The 22,676-nt window shown below is 35.3% G+C and overlaps 1 protein-coding gene and 1 long non-coding RNA gene across 11 annotated transcripts in view; one reads left to right on the plus strand and one right to left on the minus strand.

Annotated features, from left to right (window-relative positions):
- SATB1 (SATB homeobox 1) overlaps nt 1-22,676 on the plus strand; it is a 111,333-nt gene that overhangs the window by 1,052 nt on the left and 87,605 nt on the right. For 2 of the 10 annotated variants that reach the window (XM_075922090.1, XM_075922096.1), the window contains exons 1-2: nt 16,825-18,326; nt 21,042-21,277. The exons of 1 other annotated variant lie outside the window; for it this stretch is intronic. In XM_075922090.1, coding sequence (XP_075778205.1) covers nt 21,067-21,277 — 211 coding nt within the window. In that variant the 5' untranslated portion in view covers nt 16,825-18,326; nt 21,042-21,066. Of the gene's footprint in view, nt 1-16,794; nt 18,327-18,467; nt 18,488-20,347; nt 20,494-21,041; nt 21,278-22,313; nt 22,443-22,676 lie in introns of those variants that run through there. 7 more of the 10 variants (XM_075922091.1, XM_075922098.1, XM_075922094.1 and 4 more) reach the window with 7 other exon arrangements.
- On the minus strand, nt 5,490-16,812 carry LOC112545308 (uncharacterized). Its single transcript, XR_012901964.1, has 3 exons — nt 16,683-16,812; nt 11,016-11,131; nt 5,490-7,677 (listed from the first exon to the last, which is right to left on the minus strand). It is a non-coding gene; the product is annotated as an uncharacterized LOC112545308 (long non-coding RNA).

Here is a 22,676-nt window from a genome sequence, read left to right on the forward strand (position 1 = left end):
TAGATATTTTTAAAAGTCCAACAGAAAACTTCCTCTAATAATCACATTTTTGGTGAAATCTTTGATTAGTTCTAGGGTGAAGAACCAATGACAGACACCTGCAAGTTTCCAAGTTTTATACTGCTAGTCCCAGAAATCTAAAGTGCTTAGGTTACTGACAGAGAAACCCTTATTATCCCATTGAAAACTTGTGTTAAAATATTTTACAACAGCTTTTCACCCAAAATGAAGAAAAAAATGGAAAAAGCCAATAATCAGTTTTATTCAGTCAAACCTAATGTAATTGTCCTATGGAAATAATTCACAATTTCAGATTCAACAGCTCTAAGGTTCTAGTAGTAGACAGTACTAGGGTTAGCAGCAGGATTTAGCAGCAGCCCTTTATTTCTACTTTATATCATTTGGTATAGTACATTAGTATATATTTGTCTGCTTCAGTATGCTGGCAAACATTAGCATTCAAGCTTACATTTTTGACAAATGTGCAGACAGGAATAGCATGAATAAGCATCTTAAATATTAACAACCTAAGCATCTGTTGTGAAACAAATTTAATATATTTACTCTGTTTTTCTCACATTGTTAGAAAAGGTTACAATAAGTGTAAAATTGTAATGTTAGTTAATACAGGGATTGGATTGGATATTTCCCTATCTCTTCAAGTCTTTCAAGCAATCACCAGATATAACGATATTAATTCTGGTGCATTATTTTATAAAGAAAGTTGAACTGTATGCATACTGTGTAAAGACTTGAATATAGTACAGTGGCTGTAATGTGCATCGTATACACTTACAGTGTTAATATTATGTATACACTTTATATACACATTTCCTATTTCAGATTTTAATATCTCCCTTATCAAGTGGAAATATTTTATACACAAATGTGTAAACATGTACAGTAAAAAGTGAATGTAAAAAGATAGCGTATGTATGCATACATATGTTTTGTGTATATACATATCAATTGATAGCCCACATACATTACAAGGCTCTATAACAAAAATAAAATCATTGTCTGCAGTTGTACCCCGTCCTGAATACCAACAGCTAATGTAAAAGAAACAACTGACTTCAAGGAATTCCTCTTTTCCCTGGAAAAACAGTAATCTAAGTAAAACAAGAACATAGAGGGAAGTCTCCAAAAAGCCTGTATAGTATTTTCTTTCTAGAATCAGTGCATTCCTCCTTTTCCCCACAAGTGCAAATGTGTAATAAATAATAGTTCTTTGTATGCAAAATGAGTTTACTGGGACAAAAATATTTAAGTGGAATGTTTTTTGTTCATGCATTTTTAAAAAGTTAGTTTCTTTTTTTATATTCTTTGTTCTTGAACTGTTAAATAGCTAAGTTACTCCACAAGCATTCCTCCTTGTCTTCTGTTCTTTTAACAAGACCTATCTAAGGATAAGTCCCCTTGATACTTATTTCTGAGAGAGAAATATAAAACAGGCAAAGTCAATCTGTGATTTGTTAATGGTACATGTTGATTTGCAGAGTAAGAAGAAAGAGAGAATCTCCCTAATTAGCCAAAGATTGTAATAATCATTTTTATCTGAACAGGTTACCGTTTGCAGTGTAGGCCCATAAGGTCACCTGATAAGCACCTGTCCCTGTATTATTATAGAGATCTTGTGGTTACAAATAGTACTAAACTAAATACAAGGTGCTGTCTTCAAAGCACCATAATTCTCTAATACAAAATTCCAAAGGGATGTAGGCAGGTGTGCCCTTTCAAACCACAGAAGTGTTTCTCTGACATGTAATCAAGTCATAGATAACCACAACTTGTATTGCATTAATATTTTGGTTGGAGAAGGCATTAAATGCATATTACTTCCATTTTTGCAATCATCAATTAGAGTTTAGCCTTATTATTTTTTGAAAAATCTAACTTGATCTGTTGAATTAAAGGAAAATTTGATTTCAGTCAGGTAATATATTTGTTGAACTATAGCTGTTTGCCAGTTTTGTAACTGAATATCATAAGATTAATGTGAAATCCTTGTTATGCTTTCTAGTTGTATTCCAGGACGGAGACAGATTACCAAGTTTTAATAATTTCATATATTGATCAATTTATTAATATTTTGTACCTAGACTACAGATAAATTGTTATAGATGATAACACAACATTCTAGGCTACTTAAATCTCTCTTAAAATTGGGAAAATGTGGTTTAACAAATGTTTCCAAGGGCTGTTCTGTTTTAGCATAGATACTACTGCGGAATTCTACCCCCCTGTTAATGCATACCTGTCATTGCTGTCTCTAGATATATTTATTAAATATCTAATGAAACCACAACTTTCCTGTTAGAACAGTTTTAAACATAAAAGGAACATTTTAGTTTCTTTTTAATTTATGTTAATAGATGTAGAGTGTATATGCAATTTCCTTAGAAATCATTGCTTTTTCTAAAGCGGAAATTTTGTTGTTGGCGTGTTTTTTTTTTTTTTTTTCAATGAGGGAACACCAGGAGAAAAAAACTGAAAGTGTAGGTAGTTCTATATATCATTTTAATTTTTTTTATTATACTAGGATGATGATTTGAAGTTTTCATTTGGAGCGGGATAATAAAATTACAGAAGAATTTTACTTTTTTCATTATTCAAACTTACAGATACCAAAATGAATCTTTTTGGTAAAGTTGTTAGCATAGCATATTTCATAGAATTTTGACACTGATTTAATAGAAAAGCTACAAATCACTTAGCATGAGAGGACATATTTTTCTGTTAAAATGGAAGTTCTATTTTTGCCATAATGGGCATGAGGCTTTAGTAATCGGCTTCTCTTGTGGAGTGAACACTTTCTACTTAAAGCTATCATGCACCTACTGTTTATTTACACTGCATTAAACTGACAACACAGCAAATCAGAGGAAAAATATTACTTACTTTCCTGAAGTAAATACCAGTTTATAGGTTAGTGTATGTATTTATATTGCTCTTGCCACTAAATAATGGTTTTTGTCTCCATTTTAATATCTACCTGTGGTGTTATCCATGGCAGCTGGCTCTTCCTTGTTTGAAAAAGAAGTTTGTTGTCATTCCACACCATGAGGAACTTTAAAAAAAAATATGATTCCATCTTCTTTTCTGTGGCATGCAGAAGCCAGTTTTAAAGAAACAGTATTCAGTTTTATCTAGTGTTCCTAAGTTTTTTCAAACGGTGAAAACATTCCTTAAGAATATATGCCTACCAAAACACTGAGATTATATTTTCGGGCAACTGCAGTAAGGACAGGGACATTTTGTCAATAACTGAAAGACAGATGTTGTGCAACTTTTTCACGATGCAATGTAATGCATTTTTAAACTTTATTTTTTCCAATGTTGCTGTACATTATTTAACAAAAAAACCAAACAAACCGATTTTCCAGTTTGATTGTTAAATAAGAACTTGTAGCATTTTTATGTAAATTGCACAAATTCTTAAAGTCTATTTCCTACCTCAGAAAAGCCCTTTATGTTATTTTAATCTTTGTTTCTGGCTGATAACATTAGTAAAAATAGCTTCCACTTTGAAGAGAGAGAGAGAATATAATGGCAGTCAGGACATTCCGCATAAAATCTTTGCCACTGAGGTTCAAAACAAGTTATAAACTTACTACATTTAATATTAAATTAAAAGTATACGTCCACTTCCATATGTGTGGTACTAACAACTCTAATTTTCATCAATAATGTACCACCATTTGTGATTGTTGCAACAAAAGGATATACAATGGCCATTTTTAAAAAGTATCTGTTGATCAACAGTTAGCATTTTTTGGTATCACATATAAGTAGTATCTGTTTACTGGTTAGAAAATGTTTACTTTTTTATCGTTTCTACAAGCCCTCCATCGGGGCCTTGTACAGATCACTGAAACACTGGATGAAATTCTGAACAAAGATTAAAGCTAGATTGTGGCCCATGTGTAGAATATTGAATCAGATCAGTTATACAAAGTGATTCTCCTTAAAATTATTCTAGTTTGATAACATACTTTTCATTCTTAAGCGCTGTTCTGAATAGTAAACATCTTTTAAAACTTGTTGGGCCTAATTCTCTTCTCTTCTCTCATGTTGATGAAAATCAGGAGTAATGCAGTTTAAGGCAATGGTGTTAGATTTGCATATAACTGGTGGGAGATTACTATTAGATCTTACCTATATAGTACGAACAAAACATAAACAATGCTTAGTTCCACAGAATGTATGCTAACTATACCTTTTACTGTTTATTTTTAAAAATACTTTTTCTGAAATCAGTTATTCTGTTCCAGAGTAAATATATACGGATTGTGTCTATACATGTAAGAATTGAGGATACCATGTGATAGTATAACGTTTCTTTTTTTGATATTGGCCTATGTATACCATTTCAGTTATTTTGCCGCAACTGTGCTTTGATAACAATGGTTCATGAAATAAACCCTTTTCATCAGTGTCATGATTCTTTCATGAACTACATACATGGATTACGATTATGTGGAACTGAAAATTGTTCTTTTCAGAGAGATGTTAGTGTGTACCACATATATCAGCAGAGTTGGACTTTTACCTTTGCTCATATTATGACATGAACTGAGGTGTTCAGGCAGGACCTTTAAACCCAGAGTGCATCCACTTCAGCCAGGCTCCTGTTTTGGTAGTAAGTTCTTGGCCAGCAGTAGTAATTTGTGTATTGTGTTGGGGGACACAACAGACTATTGGGACTGCACTTTAAGGATCATCCCTTAATCCTTTCCTGGTAGACAGAGTAACATGTCAATATTCCTTGGTTCCATTTGCATCTCTGCTACTGACTCAAACTGTGTCCTTAGACAAATCACAGTACCTAAATAATGGGAGTTAAGTACTTAAGTGATTTTGAAAATTGCACAACTGGGGCCTGATTTTCACATGAATTGAGAGTTCACCACTTCAGCTGAAATCACTGGAAACTGTAGGTTCTCAGTTTCTTTGCAAATAAGACTTTTATTTTCCCTATCCCACAAAACTGATATGATAATGCCTATTTGTATGATTGGTATTATAAGGCTTAGTTAGTTTCTATTTGCATAGCACTCTGATATACTTGGATGAAAAACTCTATACTGTATAAGTTCCCATTATGATTGCCCCCATAAGTAATCTCTGAGCAAAAGCAGTCATGTTACTCTGTGATCCAAACTAAAAAGATTTTACTTTTAAGTATTTTAATATGCCTGTCAGTAACTAGAGTATAACCATTTGCAATGAAAAATAAGTTTTGAACAGAATAGATTTCAGTGTTTCGAATTCTAATACTGTTTTATGTAGTAGTTTATATTCATGCGTATAGCAACAGCAAGCAAAAACATGTAATTTCAACCTGAGTGTTAAAAAGTTTATAATTAAAGTATAAGCAAATAAGTTTTATATGGGGAACAGTGGTGGAAAGTGTATTTAAACTATGACTGTTTTGATTCATAAGTTGGTTCTCTTGATTGGTATCAATAGTCCCAAGAATAATTAAAAACATCTTAAAAAGACAGTTTTATTTTCTAAGGATTCATTGTAATATAAATACCATATGCTTATTAGCATCACTAGTGCACTAGACATTTAATTACAGTCTTTGTGAGACATGTTATCTATATATGAACTATCACATGAAAAGAATTATATATACTCTTACTTACAGGCTCTGACTTGCCAACACTTGTTTTAAGAGTATAGATTCAGACCTTCAATCCAGAATTTTCAGGACTTTTAGCCACCTTCAATATCACAAATTTTTCTGTAGGAACATGTCATTTCTTTTAAATTTATAAACACTTTTACTTAAATAAAATATACTTAAAAATTGGTGTTTATCAGTTTCATTTTCTTTCCAGCCTTGTTCATGGAAACAATTTCTGTGTCTTTGCCCACAGAAATCAAATATATTCACAAGCGTTTTTTAGAAATTAAAACCTATTTTAGTTGCATATTGAGTATACAGACTTCAAAAATAATCTAATTGTAGTATGGTAGGTTGTTCTTTGTTTGCTCATTAGTTTTTGTTTAACATGTGGAATCTTCTTTTCCAACATTAGCTCTTAAATACTATTATTGTCTTAAATACATTCTATGTAAAAAAATTATTTGTGACCGATGATTTGGCCTACTACATTCTATAAAAATGACCATAACCAGAGGCAAGATAATATATTTATATAGTGCCAGTTTTTCCCGTGTGTCCAGTTTACACTGATTACACTGATCCCCATAATTAAGCGTTCCACATTCAGAACTCCCATGGTTTCCAATGGCCATTTTGCACTGAGAAGACTTATAGAGTCAGGCATAATGGGAACTGCACATGTGTAACTGAGGGTAAAATGGGTGCTTACATCATTTATGTTTTCTATGATTAAAAACAAAACAAAATCAACACTACTGTATTTTGCAGGAATAGATCTAACCACAGCAGTATTGCTAACTTAACCTAATTCTGACGTGGCATCTGACAAAGCGGGTTTTTGCCCACAAAAGCTTATGCCCAAATAAATCAGTTAGTCCTGTGTGTTAGAAAATCCATTGAAGTCATTCTGTCCCACTGAAGTTGTAATAGCTAATTTGACTTAATGAAGGTTGGAATTATTTGGTGACTGCAGAATACTGTAGTGGTTTTTTCTAAAGACATAAAGGATGTGTTCACTTGAACAACATTTTCACTTATTGAACTTGGAATCCTATTAAATGTTCTATTTGGGTGATTTATCCTGTAACAGGCTTTTTCTCTTTTAAACCTTTCACTGGTTGTGTTATTAGTAGGATAGTTATAAAGGTGCTTATTATTTTTTATTATTCTGAAAAATGCTTTCAGATACCACCTAATAAAGTTATACTAGCAGAGTTGATAGTTTTAATATATTTCTTCCATAGTTAAGCAGAGTTATTTGTATGGTACAAAGAAAGATATTCCTCAAGCAGCATTTTACTGTTTGACATGCAGTATTTCATATTGGTTCTGTCTCTTTAAAAATGCAGTCTCCTCTATTTGCCCTATTAATTGTTGATATGTTGCCATCCACGAGACAAAAATTAGAGCTGTAATTAAATAATCATGTGATGCTCCTTAGTGCCAGTGAGAGCAAACTCATTTTTCCAGGCCCTGATGGTCACTGATTATTGTATTACTACTGGCTTGCTTTATTTTTTTTTTTTTTTAATGATTCTGTTTTACTAGGTTACTTAACCACTGCCCTTCTTTTCAAAATTACAGAAAGAGGGGAACATTAAGTCAGTTAATTGGCTAGCCATCCACAGACACACAAGGTAGACATACCTTTTTCTGCTTTTGGTCATTCGATTGGTTCTTCTGGGAAAGCTACATCAGTAGTGTGGTTGTGTGCCATTTAATTTACACTGGTGTTTTGGCTGGGCTGGATGCATATGGGGAATGCCAGGAGAATTACAAAAGGAGCAGGGTATTAAAATTCAGAAATGATTAAAATTGAAATAAAAGGATGCTGCAGCTTTGCCAGTACTCTGGCAGTCATAATGACACACAGAGATTAGTTTCCACCTTCATCTTTTTCTTCTTTCTCATTTCCTCTTGTTTATTGTTGACACATTTTCCTTATGTCTCTGCTTCTCATCTTTCTGTATCTTTTCCCCCACTGTTATATATTCCTACGTTTTCCTCTTTCTTTAAGCATGGAGCAGCTTTTAGCCATACTGTAACAATAACAGATTAGGTTATTAATATTTAATATTCACGTGATTAAAATTGTCAAACACAGGTCAGCTGTATTATTAACTGACATGTAATTTTTCATTAAAAATCCTTATTCTGTTCTTATTGTTTTTCAAAAACTGTTTACTGTAGTGGAGTGTTAGGCTAGAAAAAGAAGAACTTATCAGTCATTGATAATCAATTATGCATAGATTCAGATTTAACAGATGGAAACTTGGTGAGTTAAAGTTTCTCTTTGACTTCATGATTTTTTTGTTTGTTTTTGTGACACCTGTCTCTTATGTATAGTTAAACATCTAACATAGCATAGTGCTTTTCATGCATCTTTGTATTTTTTTCTTAGCATAAACTCATTTTTTCTTGTTCTTAACTTACTGTTCTTAATTTGTTTGACTGCAGGGGTTTCTGCTCTGACTTGGGTTAAATTATCCTCTCATGAAACTGGCATTTTAACTAGATATAAATTACATAATGTCATTTAGTCTTAAAATTGTGTCAACATAATACACTAAGTTGAATGAGCCATATTCTGGCTTCAACTACGCCCGTGACCCTCAGCAACATGACATAGATGCAACAGGATAGAATCTGGCCGTGTATTACATATACATACAAACGTGCTCATATTGTTATAATACTTAAATAGGCATATACTTCAGACATCCTTACATTTCTCTGAGTCATTTGATAGTACAGAATACTATTTTTATTCCTTATTTTTGAGAGTCCAGTATGGACTGGCAGTAACATTCCTTTTGTACATGGAAAGATTTACACGCATCTAAATAAAACAGAAAAGACATACCACTTTGCTGCATTCTGACAATGGCAACAAGCTGGTAGCAAATGAAAGAATTGATAAATATTGTGTGCTTTTCCCCCAAAAGCTATTTTAACAGAAAATTATATAAAAGGAGACTTAAATTTTGGTGTTGAGTGATGTAATCCTTTTAAAGCACAATTTGGTGATGCTAGTAGATTGGTGTATGCTTGTATATGAAGATATTCTGTATATCAGAAACAAATGTTTATTCTGCACTATGTGATGTACTGTGTGACACAATATTTGGGAGAAATATAACTTGTAATAAATAGCTATGTAAAATAGGGGCAACTTGGTACTGAAGGTATTTCTGTGTGACTACACTCACTTACACCAGTCTTAAATAGTTTGAAAGATGATGTCCAAATGAAAAAGCATCTTTCCATATCTGGTTCCACCCACATATGAAACTGCAGATCCTTCAAGAATAGCGCAGATAAATTCTACAGCTATACACTGTACCAATAAAATTATAAAGAACTGGAAGATAACACAAAAAGTACCCTCCGTATTTTTCTTGAGTAATGTATTTCAAAATTTTGCACAAAGGTGCTATCTATCTCTATAAATGGGAAAAATCATAAAGGGAGATTTAAGAAAACTGAACACAAAACATAGTATATCACTGTGTACTATGGAAGGGATTAAATATAGACACTGATAAGAAATAATAAAATGAATAATAAATGTGTTTTAACTATTGATGCTTGATGGTGGAAGTTAATGCACACCAGTTTTCATATTTCTTTAAAGAACTGTAAAGATATCAACTAAAATATAAACTTATTTTCCCCAAAATATTGTATTCATTTAGAGGGATGTGTTTGTTTTATTTCTTTTCTTATGCTGAGGGCTTTGTATGTATAAACTTTCCCATCTATTACCTGACTTCTAACCACAGACCCTAAAAATACTCATTTTTTTGGTGGGATCCCATCTCTAATTACTCTCACCTGAATTTCTATTCAGGTTATGAATTCATTACCTGAATCAATTGCTCAACCAAGTCTTTACCATAATTTTTACCAGGAACTAGGAAGCACTGTTTTGGTGAGTAAAAAACATTAAAAGTATTGTAATACCACGTTTCTTTCATTATTAAGTGTTCTGATTCCATTATTTTAGTTATTCTTTTTATTTGGCTAAGTCCAGTGTTCTGGAAGCTTATACTGACAGAAAGCAATATTTTAAGGTTGCTTGCTTTAATGTTAGGTTCCTTTATTGCTCTTGTATTATGTTCCTGTGTACTTCTATAAATTACATATAGGATAGTGGCACTGGATATTGTAAAAAGAACACCCTTTATGTTAGTACCTCCATATTGCCAGATAATGGTGTGTGATCATTGTTTGTCAATGGAGCTTTTCAAAACTATTTCACGTAGTGCAACATTTTTTCTTCAGATTTTGTTCTGTGAAATTTTCTGAGCTCTCAATTGGAGCAAACTTCAAAATTCAAAGCAAATTCAGTTGAAATCATCACATTACCTTGTTTGAACTAAAAGCACATATTTTGAATGGATTTTAGATCCAACCTAATATTGACCCCATCCATGTTTGATCAAAATTAGGTGCACCCTTTCACTTTTTTTGAACCTTAGAAAAAGTGTGGCAGAACTTGGGCAGAGTTTTGAGTTAATGAAACTTGAAACCAGTACATTGCATGTGGTTTTGGGTTTCATACTGAAAGTTTGACATAGTTCAAGTCATCAACCAGTTCTAACAATTTTTTTTAGACCTAAACTCTTCCCTGTCTGTTTCCAGCCAACAAGAATTATCAGTAGATTTTCAAGAAAGAGAATTATTAGCACAATGAAATCTGGGGGGAAAAAAAGATTGTTTTATTGTTGATGAAGCAAGCTTCTGCATAACAAATTTCTGCATTTGGAAATCATCAGAGCAAGCATCAAACGTCTTGCTAATAGTATTTGAATGGTCCTTGTGTAGTGATAACTGTAGTGGTAGGGGCTGTTTTGCATTGTAATAATATGCAGCTTTGCTTGGACTGTGTGAAAATCTCATTCTTACTCAAAAGTGTTGGATTAAACTTCTGGGTTGCTTGGAAGCCTCTTTCTTTATTAGCTCAATGTTTACTTAAGATCAAGAGAGAAATTCAGTAGTTCGAAAAAATAACACTCAACTGTGTTGCAAAATAGTTTGGAAATACCAATTTAACTCTGACTTTAGTGAATAAAAAGATCTGAGTGTTTTTGTTGATAGTTGCTTACATCTGTGATATTAAGCTCTTCTATAATATTCACTGTAATGTTTACAGCATCCCAACAAGCTCCAAAAAGAATACAGGTGCTGCTTGAACATGTCCTTAAAATAACACTGCTTATTAACCAAGTCTTTTGACATAATTGTTTGCAATTCCAACCCTCCACCCCCATCCCTTGCCTACTAATTATCTAGTGTCTGGGAAAATCAGACTTTTAACAGAGAGTACCCCTCAAAATTAAATTTCTTTCCTGGAGATGTATTTTGAAAAAGTTACCTTAAAACAGTGCCTTCAAACTGTGACCTGAGGGCTACTGGTGATCTGTGGAATGCTTGCAAGGTAAAAGACCAGGCAGATCATATGATGCTGGCTTTCCTCTTTGCTTCAAGCTGCTAAATTACATTAAAAGAGTATTTTAAATAATTTCTTATTACAAATTTCCATGCAAGTAATTATTGTAGTTGCCCTTATGAAGGAGACAGATCTATGGAGGTCTCTTTTAAAATGTGGCCCACTCTTTGCAAACCCAGTGCCATAAAAGCATTCTTATATAAGGTGATGTAAATTAGTTACACTCAATTCCTTATTTGTCTATACAAAGGGCATAGATTGAGCAGCAACAAGGTCCGCTTTCCCACACTACTCCAACAAAAAGCATCTTCTAGTAGGACCATTTTTAGGGTTTTTAGTTTGCATACCAATTCTGTCCAAGATTTCTCTTCTGAGAGCCAACAAGAGTGCCCATTAGTACTAATTTTGTGGGGGGGTTTTGTGATGTGTACTCCTGTCCACTAGCATTGCAACTAACTTGGATTTGAATTGGCAACCTAAAGGTGAAAGACTCCATGTTTTACCATTATTCGTCTCCTTAGCCATCCAGTCCCCTCTCTTAATTTACAAAAATGTGATATGTTTGTACTTACGCCATAATTTTCTCACAGTGATTTGCCTTGATGTGACTTGTGGCAGCTATAGTCAAACCTAAATGATGAGACTGGTCACATCAACTAAAGTATGTGTTTTTCCCAATCATGCAGTTATCACAATCCAAACGAAAATATGACTATCGAGTGCATATATGCAAAGGCATGTAGTGGTATGAGTAAAAGTAGATTTAGCCCTAAATTGTATTTGCATAATCTTATCCATTTTATCAAAAGAAAGTTCCTTGATTAAAATATATTGTGGAACACATTTGCAGGAATAAACATGGGCCTCATTAGGTAGGTAGGCAGTGGGAGAGATGGATGTCTGCCTGCGTGTGATTTTATACATTTGTAAACTAACTGAAACATCTAAATGTAAAATACAACACTACGGGGCATCATGTAGCGGGAGCTGATATTTTCTAGGGAATTTTGAGTACATAAATGAATAAGTGAATCATATGTAGGTTTTTCACTTCCAATAGATATAGTAAGGATAATTTAGTTCAATTAATAAGCAATTAATTGAAGTTGGATAGTTTGCTATTATACGTGAAAGTCATTTTATACAATGTTTCAGAATATCATATGTGAAAAAACAGATAAAAATGAGAAGGGACCCTATAACATTTTGTGATATGCTTCTCAGTTAAACAAAACCTACAGCATTTCTACTTTTTTGACACATACTGTCCACACTGATCAAAATGCATGTTTCACACACACTTTTCACTTCTTTGAGAGAGATGATACCAAGTGCGGCAACCCTAATTCCAAAATGTTGCAGTACGTATTGGCCACACACACAATACGTAATTTGTGTTTGTGGTAGTCAGGTCAGGGAAACTGTTTGGACTGTAGTTTCAGACAGTGATTTTTCATTTCTAATGTGCAATTCAGGGCTACGTCCAGTGGAGAAGTAACTGCATTAAACAACCAGATTTGAGCACATGTTAATATAAAGGTATAAAATATGCATGGTCGTAGGTACGAGTTAAACACCATTGACTCGACTGTGCCCACCTCTGCACAGGAGCACAAGGGATAGTGTGAAGGGAAGTGCAGTGGCCTTCCCACCTCTTGTTTCCCTTACCTCTGAGAAGCATTGCATACAAGCTCCTGCAAGTGGGGAGCCATTCTAGTGACCATGGATGCTAGTTTCTTGAAAGCCAGGACTTAGTATTCTCTCTTCCCATACTAAGCAGCAGAACTGTCCAGGCATGGAAGAGTGCACACTTCCTCTCTTGAAACAGAGAAGGAGCTGCCATTCTGATGTAACACTCTGGGAACCAGCCAGAATTTCCCTATTGATGGCTGCTGCAGTGCAGCCTCTCTGCACTACTTCCAACACAGGTCATTACTTGAGCCATGCTAGTGCCTCATCGTTCTCAGAAATGCAAATGTGGAAAATCCAACCACAACCAGATTTGTACAAAAATCTAAAACTAAAGGATCAGTCTCTATAGCCAATTTTGTGATGCTTCCAGGTTGTGTCCTGTTTGCTTTATACATGAACCATCCTACCAAGTTCCAGATTTTGACTCTAAGCGTGCAGATCTATACCAACTTACCTTGAATAAAGAGAAGATCAGAATAAATCCTTAGAAAGAACTATAGCAACACTCCACTCTAAAGGCATTCATTCTGTAATCCAGGTACTAACAAAGGCACTTCACTTCATTCCAGAGTTCAAAAATGGGATACAAACTTTCCTTGTGCCCCTATACAACTTTGGGAAGACACATTCTAATTTGAAATTTTGACTTCTGATTACTATAATGAAGCAAATTTAATATCAGTATTTACCTCTTCACTTGACATTCAACTAATCTGAAAAGTGCAGTTGTACATTTAGACTACTAACTGCATACAATCCACTGTATTTATGTATCTTTTGCCTCTTTCCAGTAGGGCATTATATTAAAAGTTGATATACTTAAGCGATCTGTTTACATTTACATGTTTTTTCAAAGTGTTAGCAATTTTTGATGTGGCATTGGTATTGTAAACCAGGGAAAGTATTTCACTAGTCAAAGTTCAGAGCCTGTAATTAGTGTGTTAAGAGGGGTAGGTGATGTACAATAATTAAGTATGTTAGTGTGGTATGGCATTTATTGGGTATATGTACACATATGCAATTTCACACCAGTTATTTTTCAAAACCATTTATCTCAAGCCCCAGACACACATTCATTATTATATAATTCACAGAATATTTGTCAGTTTGGTTAGTATCCATAACCATATCATTTAGGCTCCTGTGTTAAAATTTTATCGGATTTTTACTTTCGCACACTTCAAATTTACTGTTGCTGTTTTAAAACAGAAAATTATTAATCTTGTGCATTTTAAGGGTTTTTTACATGTATTTTAATATTGAGGCTAATGTATTTTTAAAACGCATTTTAATTTTGTCTTAAAATTGTTTTAATCTCATCTGGTGATCAATTTACAAGGTGTTATAGCCATGATCCTAGTTCAAAGGATTTGTTAATAGCTATTTATTAAACTACATCTGTCTTTCCCTAAGTTTTGCACTTCCCTTATTCTTGATGATATAAAGGCGAAGTATATATGTGTTGTCATTTGACGTATTCTCATTTGATGTGTTCTCATTTTTCAACATCTCCTCTGTTCTTTAGTGTACTCCAGTGGTCAGTCTTTTTCATCTGCTAAACTTTAGTACTATTTATTCTGAAAATGTGAGAACTGATCCAGTTGTAGATATTCTCCACCATTTCCAGAAAATTTAGGCTCAACTATTTAAATGACATTTTTCAAGTGTTTGCATTTTTACCCAAAACAGTCTCTCTCAAAAAGACTAAAATAATTTCAATCTATGTGGCGGAAAAAGATGTTTCTATATAAACAATCTGCAAGATGGTAATCCCTTTCTCATCTGTTACAGAAAGTGTCATCTGCATTTTTTCTTTTTTTCATTGTAAAGCATGCTCTCTTTTAGTAATTTTAATAACCTTATGAAGCACATGGGTACAATTTTGGGTACACTTTCATGTCTTTGAATATTATATTCATTTTCAAGCATTGCCTTTCTTTGCTTCCGTAATTATTTTGTGCATTGCTGAATATATTTTATGTATTTCACCCTATTTCCATTTTCTTTTTCTGTGTGCCCTATGTGTTGCTTGCATTAATTTCAAGAGCTGTCAGCTTATTTTGTTGTCTATTTTAGATGCCTTACTTTTATTATAGCAACATATATGTGGTGATATTTTTTTTACTCTTCACAGCATTTGATTTGTATTTTCTTTGTTCAGAAATTCTATTGTAGTTTGCAGTTATTATGTTGTGATTAATATTAGCTTCCTGTTGCCTAGTTAAAAAATAACTCTTCCTTGTTTTACAGCTTCTCCGCCTCTTTAATACATTTTTTCATAACATTACCCTAAAGTGCTGTTTCTGAAGTTGGGTACATATTTTAATGAATCAGTTAATTTTTTCTTCACTTCACTTATATGCAGTATTTCTAAATTTGTGTTATTTAAAATTAAACTCATGTATTGATACTGTTTCTCATTGCTTGTGCAGACTTGTTGCTTTCAAGTCTATCTAGTTAGTTTGCTCTTCCCCCGGTGCATCATGGGAAAAAAATCTCTTTACATTACCAATTTATTTTGTATATAATTTACCATTTTTAGTAGTTTGCATTGTGGATGGCTTTGGACTTAGTAGCTACAACTGTCTTATACTGCATTTTGATCAGGTCTCAGAGGGGTAGGCCTGTTAGTCTGTAACTTTAAAAAAGTAGTCCTGTGACACCTTAGAGACTAGTATCATGAACTTTCATTGGCAAAACCCACTTCTTCAGATGAGATACTATTTCCAGTATATTGTGATTTAATATAATATGTGATATAGGGTTGTTTGATTCTTAATGTTACCTATATGTCCATTACCATCATCCAGGAGGTAAAACTTAACTAGATTATCATGCAACTGACTATGGTTCCATGTACAATTTCAATAGTTCCACCACCTGCCTCGTACTGTCTTTTAAAGAATTTCTGGTGGATCTTTCATCTGGGATAATATAAAAGAGAAATTTATTTCTTTCCATTCATTTGTTAGATGAGTTCATTTCTTCTCTGGTATGCTTCCAGACTGCAACTACTTCTGAGAGGAGCATATTTCATGTTCGCTTTTCAAGGGCTGGGCAAGCCTCGATTAAAGTGAAGCAATATTAAGTCAGAGCATTCCTCTTCACTCTCCTAGTAATCTGAGTGCACCCATCACTACATAGCCACTAACTTTTTTTCCAGTTTGTTCCTTGTCAGGAACAAAAGCTCTTTCACTCGAGGTAGAGGGGAACTATTTTTTCTGCAAGGGTTCACCCACGCTGGACTCTGTATTCTCCATCTCGATTTGTAAGCTGCCTGCCATATGCTCCTGCTACTGGTGTGCACCATGCACCTGCTTTCCAGGCTGCATCTCTCCACCCTGCCTCTTCACCGCCTCTCGGTCTCCTCATCGCTCCAGCCCCTGCGCGCACTTTCTTTGGCGAAGCCTCTGCTCACTGGAGGGTGCCTCTGTAGCTGCCTGGCTTGGCAGCCGGAGCAGCGTCACCTGCAAGAAATACCTCGTCCCCGCGCTCCTGTGGTTCCGGTGCGCAATCCCCTCGGGGCCCGTCCCTCGCCGCGTGTTGGCTGCTTGGCACCAGGACAGCGGAGAGGGAGGGGTGTGGACTATTACGTACATCTTGGCATGTTGTCTGGATATTGTTCAGCCTTCCCCACCCCCGCTTTGTTTCTTTCTTCTCTCTCTCCCCCTCCCCCGGCTGGGCTCCCCGCGACTCGTCCTTCCTGCTGCGTAACGAAGGTGGCTTTGCAGGCGCGGCCGCTCTGCCTGCGCCGCGCGGCCCCCTCTTATTCTGGCTATTGTGTGTAATCAATGCAGAGCCGCCTCACCCTAATCAAGCTGATTACAAATTCCTGCGCGCCCTGGGCCGGAAATCGCACCCCTTTCGCTCCCCCCCCCCCCCCTTCACTCCCCCACTCACCTCTTTGGATCTCTGGTTTCTAATCCCCCTCCATCCTACTTCTCACTCCGGTTCCCATTTCCACCCCTGCTCGCTGCCCTCCTCCGGTCGCCCCCACCCGCTGCCGCCGCCGCCTCCTCCTCCTCTGCCACTTTCTCTCTCTCTCTCTCTCTCCCAGGACGCGTCGGATGATCCGGGGCCGCCGGGGAAGGGCTCCGGGCAGCAGCAGGGAGGCTGCGTCCTTCCTCCTAGTCCCGGGCTGCAAAAAGGCGGCTGGCCTCGGCGGTGGTTGTTGTATTAAAATGAGGAGGAGGAAGAAGAAGCCGCGGCAGCGGCAGCAAGCGCTAGCGGAGAGGAGGCTCTGAGCAGGGGACGGCGGCGGCGGCAGCAGCAGGAGGAGGAGGAGGAGTGATGAGTCAACTAATAATTTAATGGGGACAGAAACACGGGGGGTGGGGGAGAGAGCGAGGAAAGCGAAGCAGCTCCGTCCGGGGACACACACACACACACACACACACACACATCCATGTAACATCCAGCCACAGCCGCCAAATCGGCCTAAATAAATAGCCAGGCAGCCAAGGGGAAACAAGCCTCAAAGCCAGGATTTGTTTTTTGTTTTTCTTTGCAACCTTTGTTTTTCCTTTGCCATTTGCAGTAACTCTCCGTGGAGTTGTCTGTTTTTAACACTCTTTTTTTATTTTTATTTTTAAATCTCTCTGTCTCTCTCTCTCTCACACACCCGTGGTGGACTCGGTGGGAGTGAAATCTCTCTACTTTTGGTGATAGTGGTGTCTTGTGTGCGCGTTTCCTTCCTCCTCCTCTTTCTCTTTCTCACAACAGCCCCGGGTACATAAGAAGAGACAGGTTCTCTCTCTCTCTCTCTCTCTCTCTCTCTCTCTCTCTATTTTGTTTTGTTTTCTTTTAACAGTCCGGGAAGACGAATTTAAAAGTGGCATTTTGGTGCCTTTTCCTGCTGTTATCTCTACAGTACCCCTAAACCCCTATTACTGATTCATGCAGAAAGTTTAGGGGCTGTTAGTGGTTTTGGGGGAGAGGAGCAGATTGATTTTTGTGTGCGCTGTTCTTCCGTATGCTTGTTGGAGAATAATAGTGTGACAGCCTAGAAGTAGACTTTCTACTCTTCATTCTGGTTAGGAAAGCTTCCTCTCCTCCCACCCCCACTTGCTCTTGTCCTCATTGATGAAATTTTTGAAAGGATAGGTAGTCTCAAGTCAGCCCCCCTCTATTTAAATCTTTATTTTTTTAATTTTAGCGTTACACTTACCTGTTTAATTTTTATCTTCACTGACTTCTTCACTTTCCAAACCCTGAAAACTCTGTTCTCTTCAACATATTAAATATTTTTGGCCATTACCATTTTGCTCATGGCTACTTTGCTTCTTGCTATTTATTTTTGTTTCTCCCCTGTATAGAGGAAAATAACAAAATAAGGGGGGGGGAGCATAGTAGAATTTGTGGGGAAGTAGCTTTAAGGACTGGTGGCTTTTTGTTCTTTGGGGGGGGGTGTGTGTGTGTGTGTGTGTGCATTTTTTTAAAGGATCTAGACAACATCAGTCTTGAACTTCTTCCTCTTCAAGAGCTCGGGCTGCAAAGGAAACCTCCTTTGTTTTTGTTTTTTATATGCTGTCAAGTTTTGAAGTGGTGAGTTTCGGGTTGGTTTTGCTAATTTCACTCAGAAAACTGCAGTGTTTCTGTTTCTAGATAGTACTTTGCTTCTTTGTCTCTTTAAAAGGTCACAGTGAAAGCTTGGCCTGGATTGTGACAGATATATGGAATGGATAAGAACAGAGCCTGCTTTAAATGTGATTATGGGGTTTTATTGGGGAGAGGGAAGAGGAGGGCTGATGAAAAGGGGAGGGGGCTAATACATGAGGAGTTAAAGAAATAAAGTAATGGTGACTCCTTGTTTCTGGAATAGGAATTATTATAATGAATTCATTCATAAATTAGTTGATGAGTGTCTGCCCCATGATCTTTTAGAAACTATATGTCGAAACTGTGATTTTTATATAATGTCTGAGATGGAAACTTGTAGCTAATGTTAATGTAAAGGAAGTCTAAATATGAAACCTGAATAAACTCTCTGCCTGCCATCTGTAGAGATAATGGTTACTAGTGCTGTCATTTTGGCCAGGCCATGCTGATTGTTGCTCATCACTATTCCAAACTGAGATTTCAGTGAACTTTAGCCTTGGGCATGGAGTTTAAATGAGTAAATTAGGTATTTTATGTGCATGTAATTTTTCTTTGTAATTTAAAGCTTTTTACAAGATGACTAAGTGGTTAAATTAAGCCTATGGGTGGGTATTCTAAGGCCAAATTGGAATGACCTATTTGGTGTCTTGGTAGCAGTCAATACACTAATTAAATTATGATCTATCATTTTTATTCACTGTATATGATGTAGTACTACTCTGCTGATGATGACTGAATCCTTTTTTTGGAGTTGTGGTCTGCTTTTTAAGTTGCTAGAAGTGACAGGGATTTTCTTCTGTAAGGGTTTAAGTGAATCCTCTTATTCTCAAGAAAGACTAGTTTCAGAACAGCAACCTTATAGTAAAGCAGTATTGTAAGGAAACATAGGTAGATGTCCATAATTTGAAGTCTGCCCTTTTTGGTTAGACTGCAGTTAATGAAATGATAGAGTAATCTTAATTTTAAAAAGTGGATAAAATAGGCACATTTATTGTTTAATGAGACTCCTAACCAAAAACAGATGAGACCACGATATATGGTAAACCTTTAGTACTTAGCATGTCACCCTACAGCATAAGAATAAATAACAATTATTTTCTAAACTTTACAGTTATTCAATCAGCATTCTTAAGGTTGCAAGTAAACATCCAGTTTGAGTTTTGGTTTCTGTTTTTTGGGGGGAGAACTGGAGGTTAGTAGGACAAATCAGTCTGTGTTCAAACACGATGGAATTGTTTACAGAATTATCATTGGAATATATGGTGTCTCCCAAGAAATCCAGACCTAAATGGCTTTGCAATGAAAAATGTACAAAATGTGTTGAATTACTAGGCAACTGAAAGAAAGTAGCAATTATCAGATTCATGCAAGTCTTTCTAAATATGACTCCCCTAGTATTAGTGTTTGCACTCAGTAATGTAAATACTAGTTCATAAAATGAATGTGTAGTCACCTGTTCTTTGTGATTACATTATCTATATAATGTAATTGACAGTGTGACCATAGCTTTCTCAGTCAGCAAAAAGATCTTAAATAACTATGATATTAATCCAGAATAAAATCACTGCCACATAAGTATCTGTTTTCAGTAACCAATTGTTTTATAGTGATAAAATAAATTTGTGTGTGGTGTGTGTGCGTGTGTGTGTCTAAAATCACTAAAGCTTACTCTGGGTCTTACACTAGGGATTTTAATGATCCAGTCATTTAGCTGAAATGTGTATTTTTTTTCTTCAAGTTTTTAGAAGAGAAATAAGAACATGCTAAAATACCCATTTTAAATTGATGATATAAAAATTCTCTTCTTTTTATTAAACTTTGAATATCTGTATCCGCACAACTTTTGCATTGGCAAAGGTGTCTCTGTGTTGGAGGGTTTTTGAAAGAGTTCCACAGGAATTGGTGGTCTTTCGGCATGTGATATTTGAGAGTTGTTTATACCTCCTCTGTTTTGTTTTGAATTTTAGAAGACCCCATTTATGACCTAATATTTAAAACTTGATTATCTTTAAAATTATCTGCATATTTTAAGTTTTCAAAAGTTGATAAATCATAATATAAAACAGCTTGGAAGAATGCAGAAAACAAAACCCAACCTGATCAAAATTATAAGGTAATTAAGATTGTATTTCTAGGGAGAAGATGTACATTTACAGTATTTCATGTTGCTAATAAATCTGTTGCATGGTTACCTAAAGTTTCAGTCTTCTTTTCATTGTTGTACTTGCATTTATTTGCTAACAGAGAGAAAGCACTTCATAGTGGTTTTTTTTAAACAAATGCTTCCATGGTTTACAACAAAACTTGTGAGGTTTGTAGCCAGAGGACAGATTGGACTCTATAACTTGGTAACTACCTCCACCTATTTAATTCTCCTTAGTAATTCAAATTACTACCTAGGTTACATAGTTGTGTTAGTATTCTGAGGGTGACATTCAATATATTTTTACCAAATCATTCAGTCTTTGGAGAATGGGAACATTATCTGAGGATAAAGTCAATATTCTTTAAAGCCATCTTATGTCTTCTTTTAAAATATTAATTTACTTCTCATGGCTGAGCTTACCATACATATGTATCTCTGTGCATGTGTTAACTGTCTACACACACGCACACGTGTACAACATGTGTATATATACATTTTTTTTTAAATCATGGCAGGTGATCTTTAGAGGCGGGACTGAGTATGGATCATTTGAACGAGGCAACTCAGGGGAAAGAACATTCAGAAATGTCTAACAATATAAGCGATCCAAAGGGTCCACCAGCCAAAATTGCGCGTTTGGAACAGAATGGGAGCCCGTTAGGAAGAGGAAGACTTGGAAGTACAGGAACTAAAATGCAAGGAGTGCCTTTAAAACACTCTGGACACCTGATGAAAACAAATATTAGAAAAGGTAACATTTTTAATAATTCTGCATCAGATAAATATTAAATTTATTAATAGATTCATTGCCATTTAGGTGTGGAAACATACTATTCACAAATGTTATTTACATTTCAGTGCCGAATCACAATTCTAAAAATATTTTATTCCTAGTTCTGATGTAAATCACATTTGGGAAATGTAAGCTTCATGTTTGGGTGGAGCATCTTGATTCCCAGGGTGGAGTCTTATTTTTGTTGAGGTCTTAAGATTAGTTGCCCTCATTCTACCAAATTCAGTTAATATAATAAACTGAATTCTACCAAGGACAGTTAATATAATAAACTCTAGTGCGTTTGTTCTGTTAATCAGCACTGGAATAAATAAAAAAATGCACAGAATTCCCAAAACCCAATTCTTGCCTTTGCTCTTAATGATAGTCCAAAGCTTGGAACGGTCAATTGTATTTCATTAACAGTTGCAAGTTGTTTAAAGAAGAGAGTTTAAATCACTAGGTATCACACTGGAAAAGTAATTTATGATGTCAATCTTTAGTTTATTTTCTTAAGTACAATTCATTATTGACAATGAACATCTTGGGTGTCATATTTTTCAGTGGTTGGTTTGCTGTAATTAGACATTCTCACAAGGAAAAGGCATGTTTAGAATCATTGATTGGTGTGTGTGTGTGTGTGTGTGGCTTTTGTTGGTATTAAAATACTTCAGAATTCTGCATAATATATTAATCTTCTATATCAAAACATCTTTTGACTTTATACTACAGATTTGCTAATTTAAATTAAAACATGCTGTATGTGATTTGGCATTTGTTTAAAAATGACCTCTACTTTTTCTCAGTATAATTACTATATGTTTATAATTCAGATTTTTCTTGTATTTGCTAAGCAAAGTGTAAAATGCAGCCAAGACCATTAAACACATAAAGTTAGAAGACAGTGGAATTTCATTGTGTCTGATGCATAACATTTATCATACAATCATTTATTTTTTCCTCGGTTTGGCGAAAACAAAGAATATATTGATCCCGAAATGAACAGACACAGCAGTCCGTATTGTTAGATCTTTATCTATTAAAAATGGAAAAACAGCACTTCAGCAAATTCTTTGGCCTCTGCTCATGATTACCCTATTTATTGATTGTTTGCCAAGAATGTATGCATCTTAAGAAAGCCAGGGTAAGAGCATTAAAAATATAATTTATTATGGCTTTCCAAACAGAGTGCATTAATATTGTACTGTGAAGCACTGGGGCTATATAAAAAGGACTTTCTGACGCCTGCAAACATATAAGTTCCATAAATTCCTAAATAGGAGATTTCAGCTGTCTCTGGTATTATGTGATATTTGCACAGCAAACTTTAATGCCAGGACAGTTTTAGACAAGGATTCTACAGACTTCACTACTCCTT

Source organism: Pelodiscus sinensis, chromosome 2 (genome assembly GCF_049634645.1).
Source record: "Pelodiscus sinensis isolate JC-2024 chromosome 2, ASM4963464v1, whole genome shotgun sequence".
NCBI classification, from domain to species: domain Eukaryota; kingdom Metazoa; phylum Chordata; order Testudines; family Trionychidae; genus Pelodiscus; species Pelodiscus sinensis.